The sequence below is a fragment of the Cinclus cinclus genome, chromosome 3 (genome assembly GCF_963662255.1).
Source record: "Cinclus cinclus chromosome 3, bCinCin1.1, whole genome shotgun sequence".
Lineage (NCBI taxonomy): Eukaryota > Metazoa > Chordata > Aves > Passeriformes > Cinclidae > Cinclus > Cinclus cinclus.
In genome coordinates this window covers 86,463,176-86,485,293 of record NC_085048.1, presented here as the reverse complement: position 1 = coordinate 86,485,293, position 22,118 = coordinate 86,463,176, and the positions used below count along the sequence as shown (strand labels likewise).

At 51.4% G+C, this 22,118-nt stretch overlaps 1 protein-coding gene across 2 annotated transcripts; it reads left to right on the top strand.

Annotated features, from left to right (window-relative positions):
* The first annotated feature begins 5,022 nt into the window (after positions 1-5,022).
* On the top strand, positions 5,023-8,906 carry SIX3 (SIX homeobox 3). Of its 2 annotated transcripts, none has more exons than XM_062489242.1 (3): positions 5,023-5,789; positions 8,092-8,251; positions 8,661-8,906. In XM_062489242.1, the coding sequence occupies exons 1-3, from the start codon at positions 5,023-5,025 to the stop codon at positions 8,760-8,762; spliced, it is 1,029 nt and encodes a 342-aa protein (XP_062345226.1). In that variant the 3' UTR covers positions 8,763-8,906. The 2 variants fall into 2 exon arrangements, with proteins under 2 accessions (XP_062345226.1, XP_062345227.1); XM_062489243.1 differs by lacking the exon at positions 8,661-8,906 and having other exon boundaries at positions 5,023-5,134; positions 5,210-5,789; positions 8,092-8,361.
* Positions 8,907-22,118: the final 13,212 nt, after the last annotated feature.

The following is a 22,118-nucleotide window of genomic DNA, read 5'->3' as shown; positions in this document are numbered from 1 at the left end:
CATCATTAAGAGTTGTGTTTAATTCAGGAGCAAGCGACTGTACGGCTGCTTCTGCTGCAGTGCAGGTAACTTTCGACTGGCGGGAGCTGCCAGCAGATCCACAGGGATGGAGGAAAGCAGCCCAGCCCAGCCCAGCCGGGAGGCAACTGCGGTTCCCTCACCTCCTCGGGAAAGTTTTCTGCTTCCCTAGCCGTCATCTCATCGCGGAGGCGAGCTGCATTCCTTTTCTCACTTTTTTTTTTTTTTAAAAAAGTAATTAAAAAAAATGTTGGTATTTCACGTTTCAGTTATCCAGCCTAGGTGTTTATGCAAAATAAAGCGTAGGATGGGCCCCGGAAGTTTAACTTGGAAGCTGAAGCAGTATTTTGGACCACTAATTAAATACCCCTTCGACTTCTTAAGCCAATCCTAGCAAGTAAAAAATATCACTTGCCACTTGTTTGTTATCACGACGGGTTCAGCACACACCTCATCCACAGAGCTCTGTTACGGGAGCTGGATGGGCCACATCTTACACACCCATCAAATGCACATTCATTTATCCCGGGAAATCGTGACTAAAGAAAGAAAGAAAGAAAGGAAGAAGGAAAGAAGGAAAACAGATGTGTTTTTAAGGATAGCATCCGTACAAAATTGTCAGCGCTTGCTCCTGAAGGGTGACAAAAATCCAATTAAGTAGTTGTATCTATAATATAAAAAGCCTAACGAGACCAAAGCTATGGGTTGTCCTCTACCTGGCCCTGGCTCTCCCTTTCTCCCCTCCTTGCCTTCCCCCTCGCTGCGGCCTCAGTGCTGTATTTTCCTCTTGCTGGTACCTCCACCGCTACGCCCCAGCCCCGTCTGAACCCCTGCCTCCCCCGATAAAAAAAAAAAATAATAATCAGCCCTCGCAAGCGTCGAGTGAGTCACTCCCGAGTCAGGATTAAGGGGCACTAACTAGGCAGCAGAAAATCGCAGCCTCCTGGGAGCGACCATCAAAACAAGCAGTGAAATAAAAGAGCTTCTCTCTCTGCTTCCATTCCTCTCCCCAGAAAAGTCCTCCAGGTTGGCAGCCCGACACACACACGCGCACGCACACAACTTCGTAAGGGCTCCCTCCAGAAGAGAGCACTGGCTTGCCCAGGTTTGTTTAGGGGGAGGTTTTTGGGGAGAAGGGGAGGGTTGCTCCCCTGCCCTGCCGAGCCACATGTCATTCTAGCAGCTGAAACAATAAATCGTGTGGGACCAAGTAAGATTGACTGGAAACGGACGGCAGGTTCCCCGGCCTGGAGAAGACGGCCATCGTCAAAGCAGAGGGACCCCGCCTTACGCGGCCCCGGGATCCCGGGCCCCAGCGCGGGGGTGGGGAAGGGCCGGGGGGGAGGAGGGGGAGACCGCGCACCCCCTGGGCGCTCCCCCGCGGGACCTCCGCCTGCCCGTAACAAACTTACAGGATCCGGAAGGATTTCCCCAGCCGAGAGGGCAGCCTGTGCCCAGCCCCGTCCGCCGCCGCCGCCGCCGTGCTCCCGCTCCCGCCGCCGACCGCGCCCGGCTCCGCGCCCCGCTGCGCGCGCCGCTCCCCTCCGCGCCTGCGGCTGCGCCCGCGCCCGCCCGGCGGCTGCGGCTGGGAGCCCGGCCGGTCCGGGCTCGGCATTAGCCGATCCCATTGACAGTTTGCAGCCAGCAGCTGCAGTCATTAAAAGCCATTTACACCCTGGCCTCCTCACACAAAGCTGGAGCGCCAACAATTATCTGCTTGCACATTTCAGGACATGAGAGTGTGTCCCTAACAGGCTTAGGGGAGCGCTGAATCCCCGGTCGGGCTGGGCAAGCGCAGGATCCGCTCCCCGAAGTCCGGCTAGCGACCACTGCGACTCGGTGATCCGCGTCCTCTAGCCGCGGGAGCCGGCGGAAACGTTTGAGGATGCTGGCTCGGTCCTTGTAAGAGCCTCTGGCTAGCAGAGCACCCGCGCTGGACCTTCGCGGCACAGAGAGGAGACTGGGCTTCAGGAAGACCTTGATTTTAGCTGATAGGCAGGGTTGTGAGTTTGTTTGGGTTTAAACACACACGCACACAGAATACGTGCCTTGAAATACCCTACGGAAGGATGTTGTGGAAGAAAGATTTTTGCCAAAAATGCAGTGGTTACATGTTACGTCTGCGGGGGGGGGGGGGGGGGGGAAGGAAAAAAAAGAAAAAGAAGGGGGGGGGTGGGAAGCGGAAGGAAAAGACAGAGAGAGAGAAAGAAAGAAAGAAAGAAAGAAAGAATATATGTAGAATCTTTCAGAGATTCACCAGGAATACTAATAGAAGGGTCGCAACCTAAAGCTGGAAGACCAGTGTATGATAGTCCGTGAGATGAAGGGAAAAAAAAAAAACAAAAAACAAACAACCCGAAAACAACAGTGGCGGTCTGAATGTTATTCTGGAAATACATTTTAAAGTACTTTGGTCTGCAGCTCGAAGAAAAATGGAAACAAATATTAAGAAACTCCCGCAGGAATTCCCCCCAGTCTCCCCTCTGTAATCCTTTACATAAAAGGAAAGGATTACACAGAAAAAAGATTTTGTGTGTGTGTATTAAAATCTTTGGCTAAATATATTGTTGTCCAATTAATACCTCCAAGTCGATTTGTAGAGGGACTGAGAAGTCTCTTTCCCTCCTTAGCTGTACGACTTGAAATATGAGCCAGGGAAAGTGGGAGGGTAAAAAGAAGTTTTTCCCAAGTCTGTTAACAGAAGTGCTTAAGCAGATCACTAAAAATTAAGAGGACGAATTATTTCCATTAGGACTATGAAGCCATGTAGCACACCGATGACAGTTTAGTGGAAATCAGATGAATGTGTAATACAGCGAGCTTCTTCCAGTCCAGCAGCTCTTCCAACTGGACCTATTCATCTGCCACTTGGAATTATTTCACGAGGAGTGCGCTGTGAAAGGATCACAACCAGTTTGGAGCGCAGCTAAAGAACTTCTACCACCCATAGCAGTATTATTATTATTATCCTTCGGATAGGGCAAGTCACGCTATGTTTTCACATTTTAATTGTAATATCTCACTTCCCCCCCTCCTTCCCTCCATTGATGTCTGAAAGTAGTTTGGGCTCCAAGCCTCACCCCTCGATCTCCATCGGAATGCAGAAAAGATCTTTAAAAAAGTTTTGAATTCCTCAATGATTTTTCTTCTAGAAAGGCGGCTTAGGATAATTATTTCAGCTTTATTGAGGGCAGATTAGTTGAAGTCTGGATGCTGCGTTTCAATACTCGTTGTACATGCCTTTACAATGTCGGTATTGTTTGCTACTGTGTGTGAACCTATTCAAAATATACACTTTTTAACACCAAGCAAAGTCCTGTCTAAATATACACAGTAAGTCTGGAAAGATGTCCATGACCCGTACAAATCTCTGTAAATCACACTTCCATAGCTACAGAAACCAAACAAAAGAGTTACCAGCTCAAGATGCTGATTAAATCTTCTTAAAAGCAACATACCTAATAATAAATATAGTTGCACGGTAGCAAGGTCTGGCGACCCAGCTGTGCCTTGTGTCTTACTGAGGGATGGACTCAAACCACAACAACGGATATTTTCCCTGCTCTCAATTAAAAAAAAAAATGCAAAAAAGCTCAAATCCACTTTTGCTCGCATCCCTTTCCTCTTCCCCGCACAAGAGCCTTGCAAATTGGGGGCAGAATTTGCGGGGGAAAGGAGAGGTACAGTGCAAAGCCTCAGCGGATTTGGGGGTGAGCAACAGCTCGCAAGGTCGCTGAGCTCCGGAGAAAGGAAGGGGCGAGGGGAGATGAGGCGAGTGGGAGGAGGAATGCCAGAATGCAAGGAAACAAAGTGGAGAGAGGAAAGAGAAAGGAGAGGGAAAGGGAAGACGAGAAGGAGCGGGAGGGCGGGGAGGCGAAAAGTGGGACGGGGGAGGCAGCGAGCGGGGCACCGCCGGGGTCGGTCGCGGAGCCGGAGCAGATCCAGGCTGGGCTCCCTGGGCGGCTCCCGGCGGAGCGACCGCGGAACTCCGCGGGGAGCGGATCCCTCCTTCCGCGGAGAGGGGCAGGGAGCGGGAGAGGGGAGGAGAGACTCTTCGGTGAGCCGGGGCTAAGCCCAGCCGGTACTGTATGTGCCTGCTTCTGGGAGGGTCACCGGCGTGAGGATGGGTCTAATGATCTCATCTTTCTTTTCTTCCCCGGCACTATTAGTGCTCAGATAGGCAGAATGAAGTGAAACTACGTGCAAATCATGTGTAAATTGTCTCAGTTAGGAGCCCTTTATCCGAACGTGTATCCCAGCCTGGCCCATTTACTTTTCCCCCATATCTCCTTTAGCTTTAACGAGGCTCGTTAAGATCACAATAATATTCCACCCTCTAATTGCTCATCCCATTCAACAAATATGTGCACACTGCTTTTCGCATTATTTGATCCCTTATTTAGGAGGGGTGTGGAGAAGGAGGGGGGAGAGACAGGGAGAAGGGGAAGTGCTGAGATTAGGAGTTGCAAAGATTAAGGAGGAAAAAAAAAAATCCAAACAACAAACCAGGCTTTTCCATCAGCCGCCCGGCTTCCCTCCCCCCCGTGCATTTGGGCGAAGTGGTAAAAACCTTCCTTACGTACTCCGTAATGATTGGCAGGGCTGACAGTGATTGGCAGCGGCTGCCATGGCAACGCCACAACGACACTCAGAAGACCAATAGAAAAGCGAAACAAAATGTTTCAGCGCTGCACTCACTGTGGATTTAGGGGAGATATTATGAGGCTGTTGTCATTAGGGCGATCGCTGTTGAATCACTGAATCCTGACTCGGCGGCGGCGCGGGGCCGGGTGTGTGTGAGTGCGTGTGCGTGTGGGGTGTGTGTGAGCGCGCGTGTGCGTGTGCCTGCGTGTGCGTGTGAGTGTGTGTGCCCCCGTGCCTCTATGTGGCTGTGTGTGCGTGTGCGGGTGTGGATGCGTGCGCGGTGCGTGTGCCCTTTCCTCCCTTCTTCCTCCCTTTCTTTCTTTTCTCCTTGATTTATCTCCCCCTCTCCCCGGTCATCCCATGGTGTTCAGGTCCCCGCTAGAGCTTTATCCCACCCATTTCTTCTTGCCAAACTTCGCCGCCGATCCGCACCACCGCTCCCTCCTTCTCGCCAGCGGCGGCGGCGGCGGCGGCAGCGGCAGCGGCTCGGGCTGCAGCCCCGGTGCCGGCGGCGGTGGAGGCGGCAGCTCCCGGGCACCCCACGAAGAGTTGTCAATGTTTCAGCTGCCCACACTCAACTTCTCCCCGGAGCAAGTGGCCAGCGTCTGCGAGACGCTGGAGGAGACTGGAGACATAGAAAGGCTGGGGAGGTTCCTCTGGTCGCTGCCGGTGGCGCCAGGGGCATGCGAGGCCATCAACAAACACGAGTCCATCCTCCGCGCCCGGGCGGTGGTGGCCTTCCACACGGGCAACTTCCGAGACCTCTACCACATCCTGGAGAACCACAAATTCACCAAGGAGTCCCACGGCAAGTTGCAGGCCATGTGGCTCGAAGCGCACTACCAGGAGGCCGAGAAGCTAAGGGGTCGCCCGCTGGGGCCGGTTGATAAATACAGGGTGAGGAAGAAGTTTCCGCTGCCCAGGACCATTTGGGATGGCGAGCAGAAGACGCACTGCTTCAAGGAGAGGACTCGCAGCCTCCTGAGGGAGTGGTACCTGCAGGACCCTTACCCCAACCCCAGCAAGAAAAGGGAACTGGCTCAGGCCACGGGGCTCACCCCAACGCAAGTAGGCAACTGGTTCAAAAATCGAAGGCAAAGAGACAGAGCAGCGGCGGCTAAAAACAGGTCAGTGGGGCTGCGGGGCTCCGGGTCGGGGGGCGAGGTGGGCGGCGGGACCTTGCGGGCGGACGGCCGCGCTCCGATGCTCGGCAGCCGCCTGGGAGGCAGCGCTCCTCTGCCTCTGCTTTCCTCCTCCTCTTCTCCATCGGGGAGAAATTGGTCCCCTGGCCGGGTGGGTAGGTCTCCGGGCGGCCGCAGGGATGCGACGGGGATAGGCACGGCTCAAAGTTGCCTGTCGTGCCTCCAACCTTGCCCCGGCTCCCTGCGGGCTCCCGGGGTGCGGACAGGACCGGGGCTCCCGGCGGGCGTGGGCAGCTCGGTGGGCGCGAGTGTGTGTAGATGTGCGCGGAGCACATCGGCTGCGGCGGGGGCAGCGCCCGACTCTCCCGGCCTCCCTCCCACCCTGCGCCGGCGGCTGGCGCGGGGGAACGGGAAACCCCACTGCTCCGGGTCTGTGGGCTCCGATTTGGTTTTCGGCTTGCGGGGATCTGTGCTTGGCCGGGCTCTGGCGCGGTTCCCCGCCGAAAGGCCGAGGCAGGCTATGCGGTTCGGAGCGGGTTTCGGCGGAGCCGGCGGCTCCGCTCCAATTGTTCGTGCTGCTCTGCATGCGCAGCGGGACCAGCACAGGCATACCTCAGAGCTCTTTGGCTCATGGGGAAGAGAAAAAAAATAATTAGGAGACCGGGAATCTTTTTCCCCCCCGAATCTCCATTTCTGTGTTTACACCACATGGCGACCTGGCCTCCCGGTCGTGTGTTTCCTGTGCATTTACACTTCCATTTATTTGCCTGTCTATTGGTTTCTTTTTTTTTTCCTCTTTTTTTTTTCCGCCCCTGTTTTCTGCTTTGATAAAAGGGAGCGAGACACCCTTCTTCCTTTCTTTTGCTTTTTTCCTTTCTTTCTCATTACTGTCGTGAAAGTTATTTTGCAAATGAACATGGACCCTTAATCTAGTTTGACACATTGATTTTATTTTAATTTGTTTCGCTACCACTGTAGAAGTGTAAACAAAAACTTCATATAAATGCTGTCTCTTAAATTCCTCCTAATTATACCACTGGTGCTACTGATTAAAGATTCTGTAGGAGAAATGCAACCTAAAAGTGCCTCACTATTTAATTTCCATTAAATGGAAAACAGAGCAGCTTAGGACTGTAAATAAACAGAAGTTGCCTACGGATGCTTTTGTTGACTCAGCGCTGTTGACAGCAGATGAATGCGCCAGGATTTGTAAATGGGAGAAAAATCAAAGACCCTGAAATTAGACAACTTAAAATAATGAGAAGTGTAGAATAAACCGGCTACATTTTTCTCTTCTTTGCAGAAAGTTAAATAAAAAATACCCCAGTGAGAAACATTTGAGCAAAGAGTGTGTTTTGATTCACGCTGGCAGTCCTAGGCTCTAGAGGTTGAGGCTGGCTGCTCAGTCCAGGACTTTCAGCTCTTATCCATGAATTAGGCATTCTTTGGGTTTCGAGTGAGATAAACGGACCCAGAGGAATATTTACAATATGCTAGGGAACCTAAAAAAAATATTTATTGCCTCTTAGAATAATATTCAGAGGTAATATTCCCTTCAGCGTTAACAATGAAAGAACAAGCACTTTAAAGCTGATTATGGCTTTCAGATGAAAAAATTACTTAAATTTCCAGGGGACAAAAGCGCTGTGTTCCACATTCTCCTTCTTTTATTTTATTTATAGCACTGCGTCTCTGGGACAGGACCTCCCTTCTTCCCTACCGCAGACCCAGAGCGTCTGTGAGCTGAGAAATATTTAGGCAGGTGTTAGCCAGAGCACAAAATGGGGTTCCAGTACGATTCCTGCCCGCTACGGACCGCTCCTTGAAGCTTTTAGCAGTGTCCGAGTGTTAGAGGGGCTCACCCACACATGGTTTCTCCTAGGCCCGCCGCGCCGCGGGGATGAATGAGTGGCACTCCGGGGAAAGAGAAGGCGCTGCTCGTGTTTCCAAACGCGGGCGCAGGGAAGTGCTCGTCCCCGCGCTCCCCGTCCCGTTTCAGATCGCGGCCCCTGCCCGTGTGCGGGGTCAGCGCGGCCCGGGCGCACGGCTTGGCCCTGCATCCCGCCGCCGCTCCGGGCTGCGCGGGCGCTGCGGGAGAGCGGCCGGGCCGGGCCGGGCCGGGCCGGGGCCGCACCCTACGGCCCAGGGTCCGCTCCGTTCCCCTCCGGGCCGGGCCGGGCCGCGGCCGTCCCCGGGAGGGCGCAGGGCCGGGCGGGCGCCGTCCCCACGGCCGCGCCCGGTGTCTGAGCGGGGCTGTGCTGTTGTTTTGTCTCCCGGCGCGATGCAGGCTCCAGCACCAGGCGATAGGACAGAGCGGCATGCGGTCGCTGGCAGAGCCCGGCTGCCCGACACACAGCTCGGCCGAGTCTCCGTCCACGGCGGCCAGCCCGACCACCAGCGTCTCCAGTTTGACAGAAAGAGCCGAGACGGGCACCTCCATCCTCTCGGTAACCTCCAGCGACTCGGAATGTGATGTATGATATCGGAAAACAAACAAACAAACAAAATCCAAATCCAAACAGCCAAGCACCCTCTTCCCCGTCCCGAGCAAAACAAACCGAGGCGACCTAGAATCAGGACACACACACGCATGCACGCACACACACAGCCGGGAGGAAAGAAAAGGCCAAACCCGACCCAAACATAATAACAAACAAACAGACAGGGATCAGAGAATCCACCACAACCACCGTCAGCCAACACCACCACCAAGAGATGGAGCTAAAACTTCAACAGTCACAAACGCTGGTGCTGCAGCGGGAAGGGTGGGGGGGAGGGCGGGAAATAATAATTATTATATATATAAAAAGAAAGGAAAAAAAAACAAAGCAAAAGTGACAATTGTATTCTTTTTAGGACAAGCACGATTTCTCCTTTGCGCTTTTCCATGGACGCATTTCACCCACTTGCATGATGATGATGATTAAATTTGTATCTGGGAAAAAATATTCTCTATAGTAAAGGAAAACAAACAGAAACCAGACAAACAAATGCAAAAACTCCGATCGAATTTGTACAAAAATCAAAAATAAAAAAAATTAAAAGGAACTCCTTGAAGAGGGAAATAACAAATGTTTATCGCCTTTTTGTTGGTCCTATTTCTCTCTCTTTCTCGCTTCCTCTCTCTTTCTCTCTCTTTTTTTTTTTTTTTTTTTTGTTTAGTCCAAGTGATGGTCCAGCCAAGATGCAATTTTCTGTTTTTTTGTTCTGCAGACAATCATTTTATTCGTAAGCACCTTTTTTTCTACACTTCTGTCACTGCCTGTGTGGGTACTGGTTATAAATGTGGAAAAAGAATAGTTATGACTGTAACAGATTTTTATTTTTATTTCAAAATTTTATATGAATTATGTATATCTTAATGATGCGGTCATTTTCCCAGTTTGTAATATATGTGTAGAAATGCTTGTATATGATATTTGCTCTCCTCTTTCTTTCTTTCTTTCTTTCTTTCTTTCTTCCTTCCTCCCCTCTCTCTATCTCCCTCCCACCCTTTCTCTCTCTCCTTTTTATTTTCCTTGACTCGGTGTTCCTTGCACAAACTTAGCTGTCAAAATCTGACGTGCTAGGTTTCCAAAAGGGACCTCAGCGATAGAAAAAAAAAAAAAAGAAAAAGAAAAAAAAAAGCTTAGGGTGCAACTGTAGTTATCTTATGCAAAAGCTATTTTGAGTATTTCATAGCAGCTTTGGGGGGTCTCTTCTTAAACTCCACGTAGGACGCTTAAACTATTGTTTCCTTAACTGCGTGTTTATCTATATGTACAAACTTTCTAAATCAAATACAGTATTCCATTTTCTTATCTACCCAGCGATGTCGGTGTTTCTGTCCGCCACGGAAAATCGCTCCTTCCCCGTGGGCTCCTGGCCCCGCACTCTGTCCCTCCGCGGGGCGCGCAGCGCTGCGCGGCTCCTCCGCTCCTCTGGCCCCAGCCTCCCCCTGCTCGGCGGGACACCTCGGAGTGATTTTACAGGGACCAAGGGACTTTGCGAGGAGGCTGCGGGTGGCAACGGGGACACAGTGCTGAGATAGCGGCGGCGGCGCGGGGCACGGCCGTGTCCCTCCGTGTTCCCTCCGCCACGGTGGGCTCCATCGTTTCCCTTCACCCCGCTCATTTTTTTTTTGTGCACTGAGAACTAAAAAGCTTTCCCCGACCGCCTGTCTGCAAGGACGGTGTCTCCAGCGAGCGGTTAAGACATTTCGGGATTTGTTTTGTAGCTTTAAATGAAAACAAAAACAAAAACTCCTCGCCCTTAACGGGTTGCAGCTCCTCCCCTCGAATCCGGAGTATATTGTAATGTGCTGAAAGAAGCCTTTATTTGCATGACTAACAGTATTTCAGCATCTTTCTTTCTTTCCTTTTCCTTTTTTTTTCTTTTTCCTCAGAGTTTTGTTTTGCCCTGGGCAGATTATTCAGCCGTGAATTAGAGAGAGGTAAATTCTAAACCTGTTTTTACTTGAAAATACAATTTTGAATATTACCATGGATTTAGACAGAAACGTGCCTGGAATTTCTTGACCATTTCCAAACTAATATGGACTTCCGATCTACCTTTGTGTTGCCCGAGTCCTCTCTCCCTCTTCCCTCCTTTTTTTTTTTTTTTTTTTTTTTTGAGTGAAGTCCGAGCTAGATCTGCAGAGAAACATAGAAAGCGCCTGGGCTCTTTCCCCCTCCTCCCTTCCCCCCCACGCCTCAAGAGGCTACCTGTGGATTTGGGAGAACCGCCGTAGGGCGCGAGATTTTTGACCAAGTCACTAACGGGTAATTTTAAGGAATAAACTGATGTGTGAATACGTTCACACACCTGAGAATCCCCTGCGGAAAAGCCGCGCGTGTGAGAGCGGCGAGCACGTAGGGAAAGCGTCCCCGCGAGTGGCGGGGGACACGCACGGCCCGAGGGAGTGGCGGCCGCCCCGTCGGGGTTCGCTCAACGCGCGGCTCCGCGGAGGAGTCTTCCCCAAGAGCAGCTCCGGCCGTGCCCCTGGCCCGTCGCCAACACGAGTGGGGAGTTAATAGAAAATAAATTCCGGTCCTAACAAACAGAAATGGACCGGCATTTCCTGGGGGCAGATACACAATAGGGCTCCCGTGTTCCGCGTGGGTAGTGTGATGGATCTAGTTCTTCCCCTCCCCCACGCGGCTTTTTGAAGGGGAAAATATTATCCAGGAGAGGATAAAAGGTTCCCCAGTGACCGGCACCCTCGCCGGGTCTCACGCTAGACCTTGGGCTGCTTTTTCTCTCCCCGCCGGCAGAGAGGCAGGGGAGAGGCCTTTAGAAGAACAAACTGGCCTTCCAGCTCTGGGTAGGAAGATCTTTGATGTCGGTACATTGTTTTTAAGGGCAGTGTTTCTGTCCCTCTCCGGTAGCAGTGTCGTTCTCATCCAGCAGTGTTTTTTAAACGGCATTTAATACCTGAAAGGATTCAGAGGCGTGAAAGTTTGGGACATATTTTTTTTCTTTCTTTTCATTTTCGAGTCTCGAAGCTGCAGCTAGAAGGCGTCAAGCCGGCAGCAATAATCTACCTCAGCTCAGCCTTACACTGATAGGTTTAGATTTTTCTTCCCTCTGATTAAGCCTCCCGATGATCGCCCCGTCGTGCCGTGGCTGCTAAGGGAGGCCAGAGATCGCCCTTAACCTCGCCCCACCGGTACCAGTGCAGTTAAGCTCCAGCACATTTAAACTTAAGGGCAGGGCCTTTACTCTCCCACGCCATTTATCACCCCCATCCCCAAAAAGTTGTTCCTTTGGTCGGATCCCCAGCCCAAACCCGAAGGAGGAGCTGCCCCAGGCGCGCTGGGGGTGTCCGCATCTTCCTGGAGCCGGCGGGGTTTGTGGGGGGAGAGGACGCCTCTCATCCAGGGGGCATCGGTGCCTGCACGGTTTCGTGGTGCCAAGGGTGCAGCTAATGATATGCCGTTTCAAAGCCGGGCTTCGTGATGGATAAATGATGTTGTTTTAGGATTTGCATAAAAAACCTGAATGGCTGATTGAGGTGTAAATCTATGAAAAGCTGCGTTTAAGCCTTCTCACCCACTAAGTCCATCTGCCCTGAGAAGATAGGGCCTATCGAGCCCTGCCAAACCGGAGGGCTGCCTCCTCCCTGCCCCTGGCCCGGCGTTATCCACAGGCCCTCTTCAGCATTAGTTGTTATCCGCGCCGAGCCCGGCCGCTGATTAAGATGAAATTACTCAGAAGCTGAAGTGCGTCTGATCAATATTTAAGAGAAAGCCGGAGGACAGGAGGCAGATGGCCGGAGCCCGGCAGCCCACCGAGCTGCCTCCCCGGGAGCCGGTCGGGGCGGCCCCGCTCCCCCGGCCCGATGCCGTCCCGCACCGCCGCCCCTCGCCCACGGCCGCGGGGGCACAGCCCCGCCCCGCCCGTCGGAAGTCGGACCGAGACCAGCCGGTTCCGAAGCAGTTTGGAGACCGTAGTTAACCCACTCACCGCCCACCCCCATCTATAACGCTGCTATAACACTGCCTTCATCCCCAGTTAGCTCCGACTTTCGGATCCACCGGTGTGCGTGCCGCCCGGCGTGGAGGTCTGGGGACCACCGACGCCACCTGCCTCCCTCCCTCCCTCCTTCCCTCCCTCTCTCTCCGTGGTCGCTGCCCGAGCCCTTTAGCATGACTGGGGGTCCTTTGTGTGCCTGCTGGGCCGCGGCTGCTGCTGGCCCTCCACGGTCAGGCGTGGGCTCCGGTCACCCCCATCTCTCTCTGTCTGATCAATTACAGCAGCCTTTTCGAGGGACTTGAATCTGCTTGCCCGTTGCCCTTAATTTTTAGCATACCCAGATGAGGTTACTGCCCCGGCCCGAAGTGAAAAGAAATGTGGACGTTGGTGCCCTGGTATTGCTCTGATTTCCTCGGTTAGCTGAGCACAACTTTCTATTCGTGTTTATTCATGCAGTTTCTTATTGAGCTCCACATCGCACTGGCCTGGATTCCACATGTAGGGAGAGGACAGGCAAACATTGCCTTTTTCTAGAGTGCACACACGCACACGGGTGTGCAGACTCACACACACACACACACACACACACACACACACACACACACACACGAGTACAAAATGCAGAGGGTCTGTAGCTACATCACCACCCCGCAGAGAGCCCAGATACACAGAAGTTTGCAAATGGTGTACAGAAAAGGGGGAAATTAACCAAACCATCCAGTTGCAAACTGACCAAGGGATGGAGATGGCAGGGAGGCGGGTGTCTGTGTGTCTCTGTATGTGCAAGAAGGAGTTAGGAAGGGAAAGCACTAAGAATATTACCGACCACCATGGTAAATATTCCCTTTTTGGCACGGTAATGACAAAAGGCAAGGGGTGTCGGGTTAAAGCTGTGATTAAATGATACGAAAGAGATTTGTGTTGCTGTGTCTGGAGGAAGGACGGCTGCGAGGTTTTGTTTTCGACACTGTTCTTTTTTATTTTGAAAGTAAGGTGGTTTCAGACCAGGAGGCTTCAGAGTGGCTTGGCACCTCGCGATCTGCAAGAGAAGAAAGATGTTAAAGAGTATTGAATAAAGTGTAGACGTAAATACCTCAAAGTCCATAGTTAGATTCACCTTGCTTTAAGCGAGGTGAAGTGGCAGAATCGTTTCTCTCTACGCAGACAGATCCTTTGCCGAACAGGTAGAAAAAGTAAGACGAGAACTAGACTAGAAGTCGAGATTTACAACAGCTAAATCCGGACTGCGACTGACTTTATTTCCAGTCCTAGGTATTAGAGGGGAATTGATCTATATGCAAATATTTGGTTGGGTTTGTTGTTTTGGGTTTGTTGTTGGTTTGTTGTCTGGTTTTTTGGGGGGGTTGTTTTGTTTTGTTGTGTTTTGGTGTTTTTTTGTTTTTTTTTTTTTTTGGGGGGGGGGAGGTTGATTTTTTGTCTCCGTAGAAACATCATTAGGGAAAGTTCATCCATAATAAGGTCACTTAAGGAGTATTTTTCAGAATTGCTTTTCTGCTGGATACCTCTCTAGCAATATCTGACAACAATAAAGTTATGCCGAGGTTTACCAAAACTCAGGAATTTCGACACTGCCTGGGGGGGCGTGTGTAATTGCGTGGGGGTGTGTACGCCTGGACAAGGGTGAATCCACACACCCACAGAGCGTGGCTGGATGTGTGCACTCGCTGGTGGGGTGGAGCTGGTGTATACAATGTCCACGCATAGAGAGACATATAGATGTGTACACACATATGCATGTTTTCAGATTAAAGGAGCTCTTGTAATATCTTGTAGAACACTGAATATTCCCTTCTAATATCTAAATAGGTCAGTAACACAGTTCAATAACATTGGAGGTGTCTGTATATTCTCTCTCTTCAGTCTGTGATAAAACATTCTTTAAGACTATTGGGATTTTACACTGTAATTCTATTAAATAGTAATTGAAGGGGCGCGAGAGGCTATGATACAGGATCAGCAGTGTGTAAGCCATCCGTTTGAACTTTAATTTGGAATCATAGGCAGATGGGATCACGGCCTCTTTGTGGTGCTTGCAGATTTAAAACTAGCCAGCACATGGAGGGGGGGAAAAAATAAGCCTGCAATGCAGATTCATTCATTAAACATGAAAGGTTAGTGCTGGAAAGGATAAACGTTTAGACGTCTAGGTAAATACAGAAATATACTTCGCTTCCCTCCCTTCGCTCCTACCGTTATCCCCAACGATATCAGTTACTGATTTTCTATTGTTATTACATATAAGTTTTCTTTATATCCCCAGTGGGGATAAGCGTACCTGAATGACTTATTTATACCTGCATCACAGTCCGTCTGTGAAACTTTAATTACGCTTGCAGGGGGGGAAGCCGGATTTATTTATTTATTTATTTATTTACTCTTTTGCTGCCTCTTCCTTGTTCCTCCTTGCATCCTTTTAAAACTCTTTTGGAAAGAATGCTGGAGCCAAGCCCCGTTGTATGGGGGACACCGCAGAGAAGGAGCAAGCTGTTCTCTAAAATGGACAAACTAAATTTTAAATAAACCAAATAAACCCCGAAGAGAAGAGGTGTGGTATGAACTGATCTGCCTAGGCCGGGAGGAAAATGATAACAACCACATTCTGCAGGAGGAGCCGTGGGTGCTGCTGCTGTGTGGGGTGGGGAGCTGCTGAGTGCGGCCGGGGTGGCGTGGGTGCCTGCCCGTGGGTGCCTGCCCGTGGGTGCCTGCCCGTGGGTGCGTGCTGGTAAACTCTTAGGCCCGACGTTGCTGTTCCACCTTATCTGAAAACAAAAGACTTTCCAACTGAAAGAGTCAAAACCGCCCCTCCTCCTCTCTTCCTGGCTGTATCGTATTAAAAAGGGGCTTCTATTGTTTATTTCTAAATATTTGTGAAGCAGACAGTCTATGGGTTAACCTAATTAACACATCCATACTGTATATTAGTGGACCAAACGGTACGACGAATTTCTAATGTGATGGTTGAATGTGATAGTCATTTCTGTGTTACAGGAGATTACAGCAACACTGGAGCATTTCCAGAGTGTAGATGGTTTTAGATGTTGAATTTCCAGATGAGTATTTACCATCATAACTAATTTAAGACCATTATTAAATAGAAATTCTCAGCAGGGCTCTTTAATGATGGAACACGTTACTAATTACAGAGTTTACGCTCTGTTTTGGCTAAGCAGTCTAGAGGGATGGGATTGTGCTCTGCATGCAAAGCCAATATTACTAACGAGGAGGCATCCTACCCCTAACATTTCAATCATACTATTAAAGAAAGCCACTTCTTGCCTTATCTGCGCGAGGAGATAGCAAGAGCATTTTGTTTACTGGGCTTCCAAGCTCTGAAAAATAGCTGGAATGGAGAGCGGGATCCCTCCCCTGCTTCCCCCTACCCCCAGAGGTGTGGGGGCCGGGGGGGCTGTGCAAGAGGGCCGCCCCCTCCTCCCGCCGCGCCCCGGGGCTCTCTCCCCGCCGCCCCCGCCCTGCCGGGGCCGCCCCGCTGCCCCCGGTGTCCTCAGCGGGCAGGCTCTGCCCAGCACTCGGCTCCGGGGGGAAGCGCAACAGCGAGGGCTCAAGCGGAGAGGGCAGAGGGGGGCTCTTCCCCGCTCCCCCAAAAGTCACCGGCACAGATGCGCACACGCCGGGCAGCTACAGAGAACCGGCGTGTGCGGGGAGATGGGTGCAAACAGTCAAGTAAGTGAAGGGCGTGTAGGAACAGTTTTGGTGTTCGCACCATCCCTCGCTGTTCTGCTCTCCGGGGCCCACGTCCCGGGCAGCGGCCGATGCGTTTTCCCCGGAGGCCCGGACGGCGCTCCCTTCGAAGCCCGGGGAAGCAGAACCCCGCCACGAGGTCTGTATTAAAATGGGAGGATGTGTTCAGGACAGGGAAAGAATGATCCCTGTGGGAGCGGGTTAAGTGGGACCTTGGGGACCCTGTCAGGAGGAGCCCCTGTTCCCGCGGCTCTGTCCCCTGGGACGTCCCGCACGTGCAGGATCAGGGCTCGCCTGCCCTAGCTGTCTTTGAGACTATTAATACCTTTGGAGACAGGAAGAAAAGTAGATCTGTGGCTTATTTACTCATCTCAGGTGTGGGCCACCTAAAACTGCATTTAGTTTTCCTGACAATGGCAATTTTCCTCTTACCCACCTACTTCCTGGCCCACCTCCTTCCCTTCTCCAGGTTACGCAGCACGCTGCTCCCTTCAGTCCCGGTGTCAATACCGTGTTTTCGTTGCCCTTGAAAGGACGACAGACGGTTCTCAGCCTATTTTCATTCTCGCTATCCATTAATGTATTTGATCTGGACGATTAATAATACCGAAGACAGGTTCGCAATAACCTGCTATTACGTTCAGCGTCGGTTCTGCCCGAGTAAAGACTTTTTGGATTGGCTCGCTCTGCTTGTCTTAAAAAGGTGCCGTATCCATTCTCTGTACAGATGAGATGCGTATATAGAGAGACAGGAACACAGAAACACGCTTTCTCTTTGTACATATACGTATCTGCAAGAGCAGTTGGATATATTCCACACATCCCCTCGCCAACGTGTCCGTACAGAGGACGAAAATTGAGGAGGCACAGGAATACAAGCCAGCGGCCAGAGGCTCGATAGTTTCCCCCTTCTCCTATTTTAAAGAACCTTTTAAAGCCATCTAAACAACAATCTAAACATAAAAATCTTCGAATGGATTTGAGCGAAATTAAATTGTCTCCCCCCACTGTGTGCTTGTGAGTGAGTCAGGCTGTGTTAACTTCTAAATGGATTCTCTCAGTTTGTCTACTTATGTGTTTCACTGCAGCGTGTCTTGTTCAATAACGCAGGATGTGGCACTCGGTGAAATTCCGGCCGCTCTTTTGGGGCCTCGTTGCTTCCCGGTGTCGGAACTTCCATCTCCGAGGCACCCGGCGTCTGCGGCCCAGGAGGGGGACCCTGTCCCTGCTGCTTCGGGGCCCTCCGCACGGGTTGGCTTCCCCCGGCACTGGGACTCCGCCATCCACTGGGCAAAGCTAAGCAGAAGGCAAGCCCCGCAGACGGCCGTGCATCCCCCTCGGAGCGCGCGTCCCGCTGCCGTCGCGGCACAGCCATCGCGGGGGAAAGGAAGGACACCCGCCCGGGGCTGCCGCTTGCCCTCGGTGCTCTGACCGCCCCCGCCCTGCGCGCCCTGCCGGGACCGTGCCGAACCGTGCCGTGCCGGGCCGGACCGGGACGTGCCGGGCCGGAGCGCTGCCTGCAGCTGCCCCTTCCCGGCGGGCCCTTCCCGCCCGGCGTCCCGGGCGCCGTGTCCCCGCCGCGCCGCGGTCCCGCCGCCACCGACGGCGCCTCAGCCCGTTTGGAAACTGACTCATTCTGTAAATAATCTTTGACGTCCCCACAAAGCCGCCCTTCGAGAGGAGTTTATTAGCACGGAGCCATTAAAACAGATGTCATGTTAGCTTCCCCGTGACATTTGGGTGACACATCTCTCCCGATGAATTGCTAATTGTCTTCCCGCCCGCAGTAAACATCCCGCTCCATTGTCTGCGCTCAAGAGAGTTTCTGCCGCAAAATACAGTCCTGCGCGGCGGAGAGACCTCGCCGTGCGCCTCCCCGACCCCTGCCCCGGCCCCGACCCCGCTCCCCGGCCCCCTCGCTCGTACAGCCACCCTTCTTGCTCCCCTCAGACCCCTCCTGCCTCTGCTGCCCCTCCGGCTGGAGCTCCGGCCCCTTCCCCGCACCTGGAGGTGCCAGGCCCTTGGTGCTCTGCCCTGCTCTCCGCCGCCGCTCCCCGGGCTGGGCGCGCCCCTCTCCTACCGCCGCAGGGACCCCCCCGCCCCGGAGCATCTCGCTCCCTTCCCGCCGGGCTCCCGCAGACACCCGCGCCCGCGGGGCCGGGGGGGAGCGTGGCCCTCCCGCCGTCTCTCCCCTTCTGGCATAACACCCGTTCCCAGCTCCTCCGAATTGTTTATTTTGCCTGGAACAAAAGGTGTGTATGGCGGGGTCGGGGGAGGCGGCCCGTTTCCAGCAAAGTCCAGGCACGGCGGTGACATATGTCTGTCATTTTCGGATGTGAAAAGCAGGGATGTGCAGTGCCGAGCCTTCTCCTCCTTATTCCCTGGTGAAGGTACTGGGAGGAAGCTGTCAGAGGGCTTTGAGAGGATAAGACAGAGCAGCCTTAAAGAGGAGCTTTGCAGCTGAGTGGCTGACTGAATCCGTCTTACCTATGTACGTAAGGTTTCATATTCATAGCCGTTGTCTGTACGTTGATACATAATCTCTCGCCCTTGTTAATTCTCAATAGATGCAGAGATAACTAATCCTCCCAGATAGATAGACACGGGCAGATTATGCGAGTGCAGTCTATCTACCTGTCTGTATAGTCCCACACGCATATATATAAGCACGTAAAGCGATTTTCTTCCACAGGAGTACACAGGAGTGAGCATGCACAGAGCCTGACGCCTTGCTTAGCAGATGTAGAAGTGTTCGGCGAGAATAAACATGCATATACCACTCACATATTCGGGGCTACTTGTTAGAGTTTTTATGTCCTGCACTCACTTTCTCTCTTTCTCTACAGTGTACTCGAGTTTTATACAAACACCTACAAGCTTTCCTAGTGAGGAAGATTACGGAAAGAGGGAGAGGGAGGCTAAAGATTGGGTGTACTCGGAGTCTTAAAAAAAAAAAAAACAAACCAAACACAACTCTCCCCCTCACCCCAACAAGCAAGACGGCACTTGAAATTATTTAATTGCTGGACAAAGAGACCTATCTGAAGTCAACGGAGATTTAATTTTCATTGCCCAAAATTGTGCTCGTCCTTAAGGCCAGCCAGCATCTACAGCGAAGTTACCTGGGCTCGGCTTTGTTCTGATTTTTAGCATACATGTTTTATGGATGCCAGTCGCAAAAACAGGGCGATATTGGGATGCCTGCTGAATGTTGCTCCGAGTGTGCCTAGCTTCTGTCCGCCCCAGTCCAGGGGTGTTCAACCCCCACTCCCCGGGAAAACCGGGCACGATGGAACCGGTGGGGCAGCTCCCGTCCCCGCCGGCTGCGCAAACACCGTGGTCTGAACTCAGCCGAGGTTGCAAATGTCGTTCAGTACCTGTCCGCCTCCGCGGATGGGATGGCTTTGCAGCCGCTTGGGAAGATGCGCGGCTCGGGCCCGCCGGGAGCAATCCCACGGTTGCCGCCGAGTCTCGGTCACCCCGGCCCGGCGACACTGCCGGGAGCGGTCCCTGCGGGCGCTGCGCAGCCTGCCAGCCACAGCTCTGTGCAACGGGAACCCTGCCTCCTGCGCGGGGCTGGGGGGTGGCGGTGCTCAAATGCCACCTCACTGCTCCGCGGTGAATATTAAACATTATTGTCTTCCAAATGAGGAGAAACCGCTACCGTCAGAATAATAATAAACTACCTCTTGAAACCCTAAGTATCTTACAGCGGGGCGTTAGAGACGACGAAGCTCTTAGCGCTAAAATCGGATTCCTCCCACCTGCGACTTCCCCCTGTCCTCATGTCCTGAAACTGTCCGTCTTGTTTGTCGTCTTTGTTCTGCTACCAGAGATACGATACACACCGGTCCCCACCAGAATGATGGGATGATTTCATCCCGCATGAATTCCTGCAACCTTTCTCCGAAAAGGGGCACTTTCACTCCGGTCCTGCCCTTCTGATGATCTCCTTGACTGGAAACACGAGGGGAACGTGGGACTTTGTCACTGAATTTGGGTCAGAAGAGGAAGGCAGCTTATGTTCCCGTGCCAAGGTTTTTCCCTTCGGCTAATGACTTTGTCCTGTGTAAGTGAAGTCACTAAGACTTGCTTGTGTCTGCAGGTCCAGAGCAAACGCTGAAGAATCCTTGAATTTTACACCTCTCTCCTGTGGCTGTGAATGAATGAATAACCATGTATCAGAGGGGAAACAGCTCCCTGCAAACAGGGATCGTGCATTAGGAAGTAGCTTCCCGAGCTGTATTGTTCAGACTGATGCTTACTTGTCTCATTACAAAATCAAGAGACTCCTGTGTTTCAAGCAACATCCTAGTGTCACATCTCGAGAAGGGAGAGTAGAAGTCAGAAGAAGTGAGGGTGACAGGTTGAAAAACCGAGGCAGGAAACAAACCCCGCCACCCTTCCAAAATAAAAGCCTCTTCACCAAAATATAGCACAAAATAAACCACAAATCTATATGTAATCAATACTGATCTGGAACAAATCTATCTCTCCCCAGCTTTGTGCAGATCCGGGGCTGCAAGTGCTTGCGATTACAGGGAGTAGGAGGGTCATTTTCTAACAAGGGTGCTCACTGTATCTGAGCTCCAAATTATCCAGAGAGGACAGATGGCCCTTCTGATCTTATAATGAGAGCAGGGAGTGATTATCAGCCTGAACCAAAAAATGATGCTCTGCTGACATATTTTCACAGTTCTGAAATCTGTGCTTGCACTTATGCCTGGCTTCATATCCCTCTTCGTTTAATTTAGGCGTCGTTTGGGATTTCAGAGGGCTGTGTGAAATCCGTTCATTTATCTCTGTCTGTGCGTCTGTGTCTCTCTCCCCATGTATCTATCTAGGACATGTGTACAGACACAAAACAAAGGAAAGCAAAAGGTCACTTCGCAGGAACTCTTAACCCAAATCACGCTTGGCAAAATATTTATATATAAATATATTTGCCAATAATTAAGAAGCCCAGCTGCCTCCTGGACGCCTAGATTTTATGTCTGCTTCTTGGCAGTTTTCTGGAGCTGTTGCATTCCATCTCTGCAATTACTACAATCCATGGTGAGGCAGACCAGACCCTAGGTCCCTTCGGGGAAAAAACAAAACAAAACAAAACAAAATTGTACTTGTGTATGTGCGTATTCGGGTCTTGTGTTCATGCTTTAACCGTTTGTGGGTTTTTTTAGAAGGATCTGTAGCAGAGAGGAGAATCCCCCATGAAGAAAAAAAAGCACGATGGCCGAGGGTAAAGGGAGATATTTCTTTCGTTTGCAGATTTCTGAGACTTTTCAGCCTAAAAGCAGTGTTACCCTGCACAGAAAGTGTAACAGAGAAAGAGGGCAGGGGAAGTTCCTGGTGACAGGCAGTAGTCAGATCTCCATCCCTCTTTCCAAGCCCCTCAGAGGTGAACTTGCAATTGCAGAGAAGTTAGGTCAGTACAAACAAATTAAATCAGGGAGCTATTCAGTGGTTACACAGTCATTTCATTCTCCTATTTGCACTGTAATATTGCATTACCCTCTAATTGTCACATATACTTTTCACTCTCCAAATATGGAAGACAAATACTGAATCCGTTTAAAGTTGCATCGCTTTCCAGGCTGCCGAGCTGGGAGAGGAAAGCCTTTTCTGTGTATTCTTGCTGCCATCTACTGGTCCCACTGCTCTGAGCCAGCCTGTCGCCTCTGAAACTTCCCTCATTTTTCACAGCCGAGAAGAAAAGGGTCTATGACAAACAGTGGGAAATGCACCAAATGAAAAAAGGCGTGATAATGTCGCCAGTGGCACTGGGAGGTCACCACACCGTTATTTTAAGGACAGAAGAAAACTATGCTTTTAGTTACTGGAGCTGTATTCACTGCTTGGAACTAAGCATATGCAGAATCCTGCTGAAGGTGTCAGCTGATTTTATACAAACAAGGCAGTTATTTCATATTTTGGTGCTAAGGGCTTTTAATATTTTTTTTTTAAGAAAAAACGTACCTTTTGCAGAAAAAAACCCTAAGTTTAGATATCCTATGTCATTACCAGATTTAAAGGCAGCCAGTGCCGAAGTTTTGCCTATTCCCTTTTGCCTCTTCAGTTTCTATCTGAACTCCACACCCAAACCTTGGCAGAAGAGATGTGTCATACTACATAAGTAACATC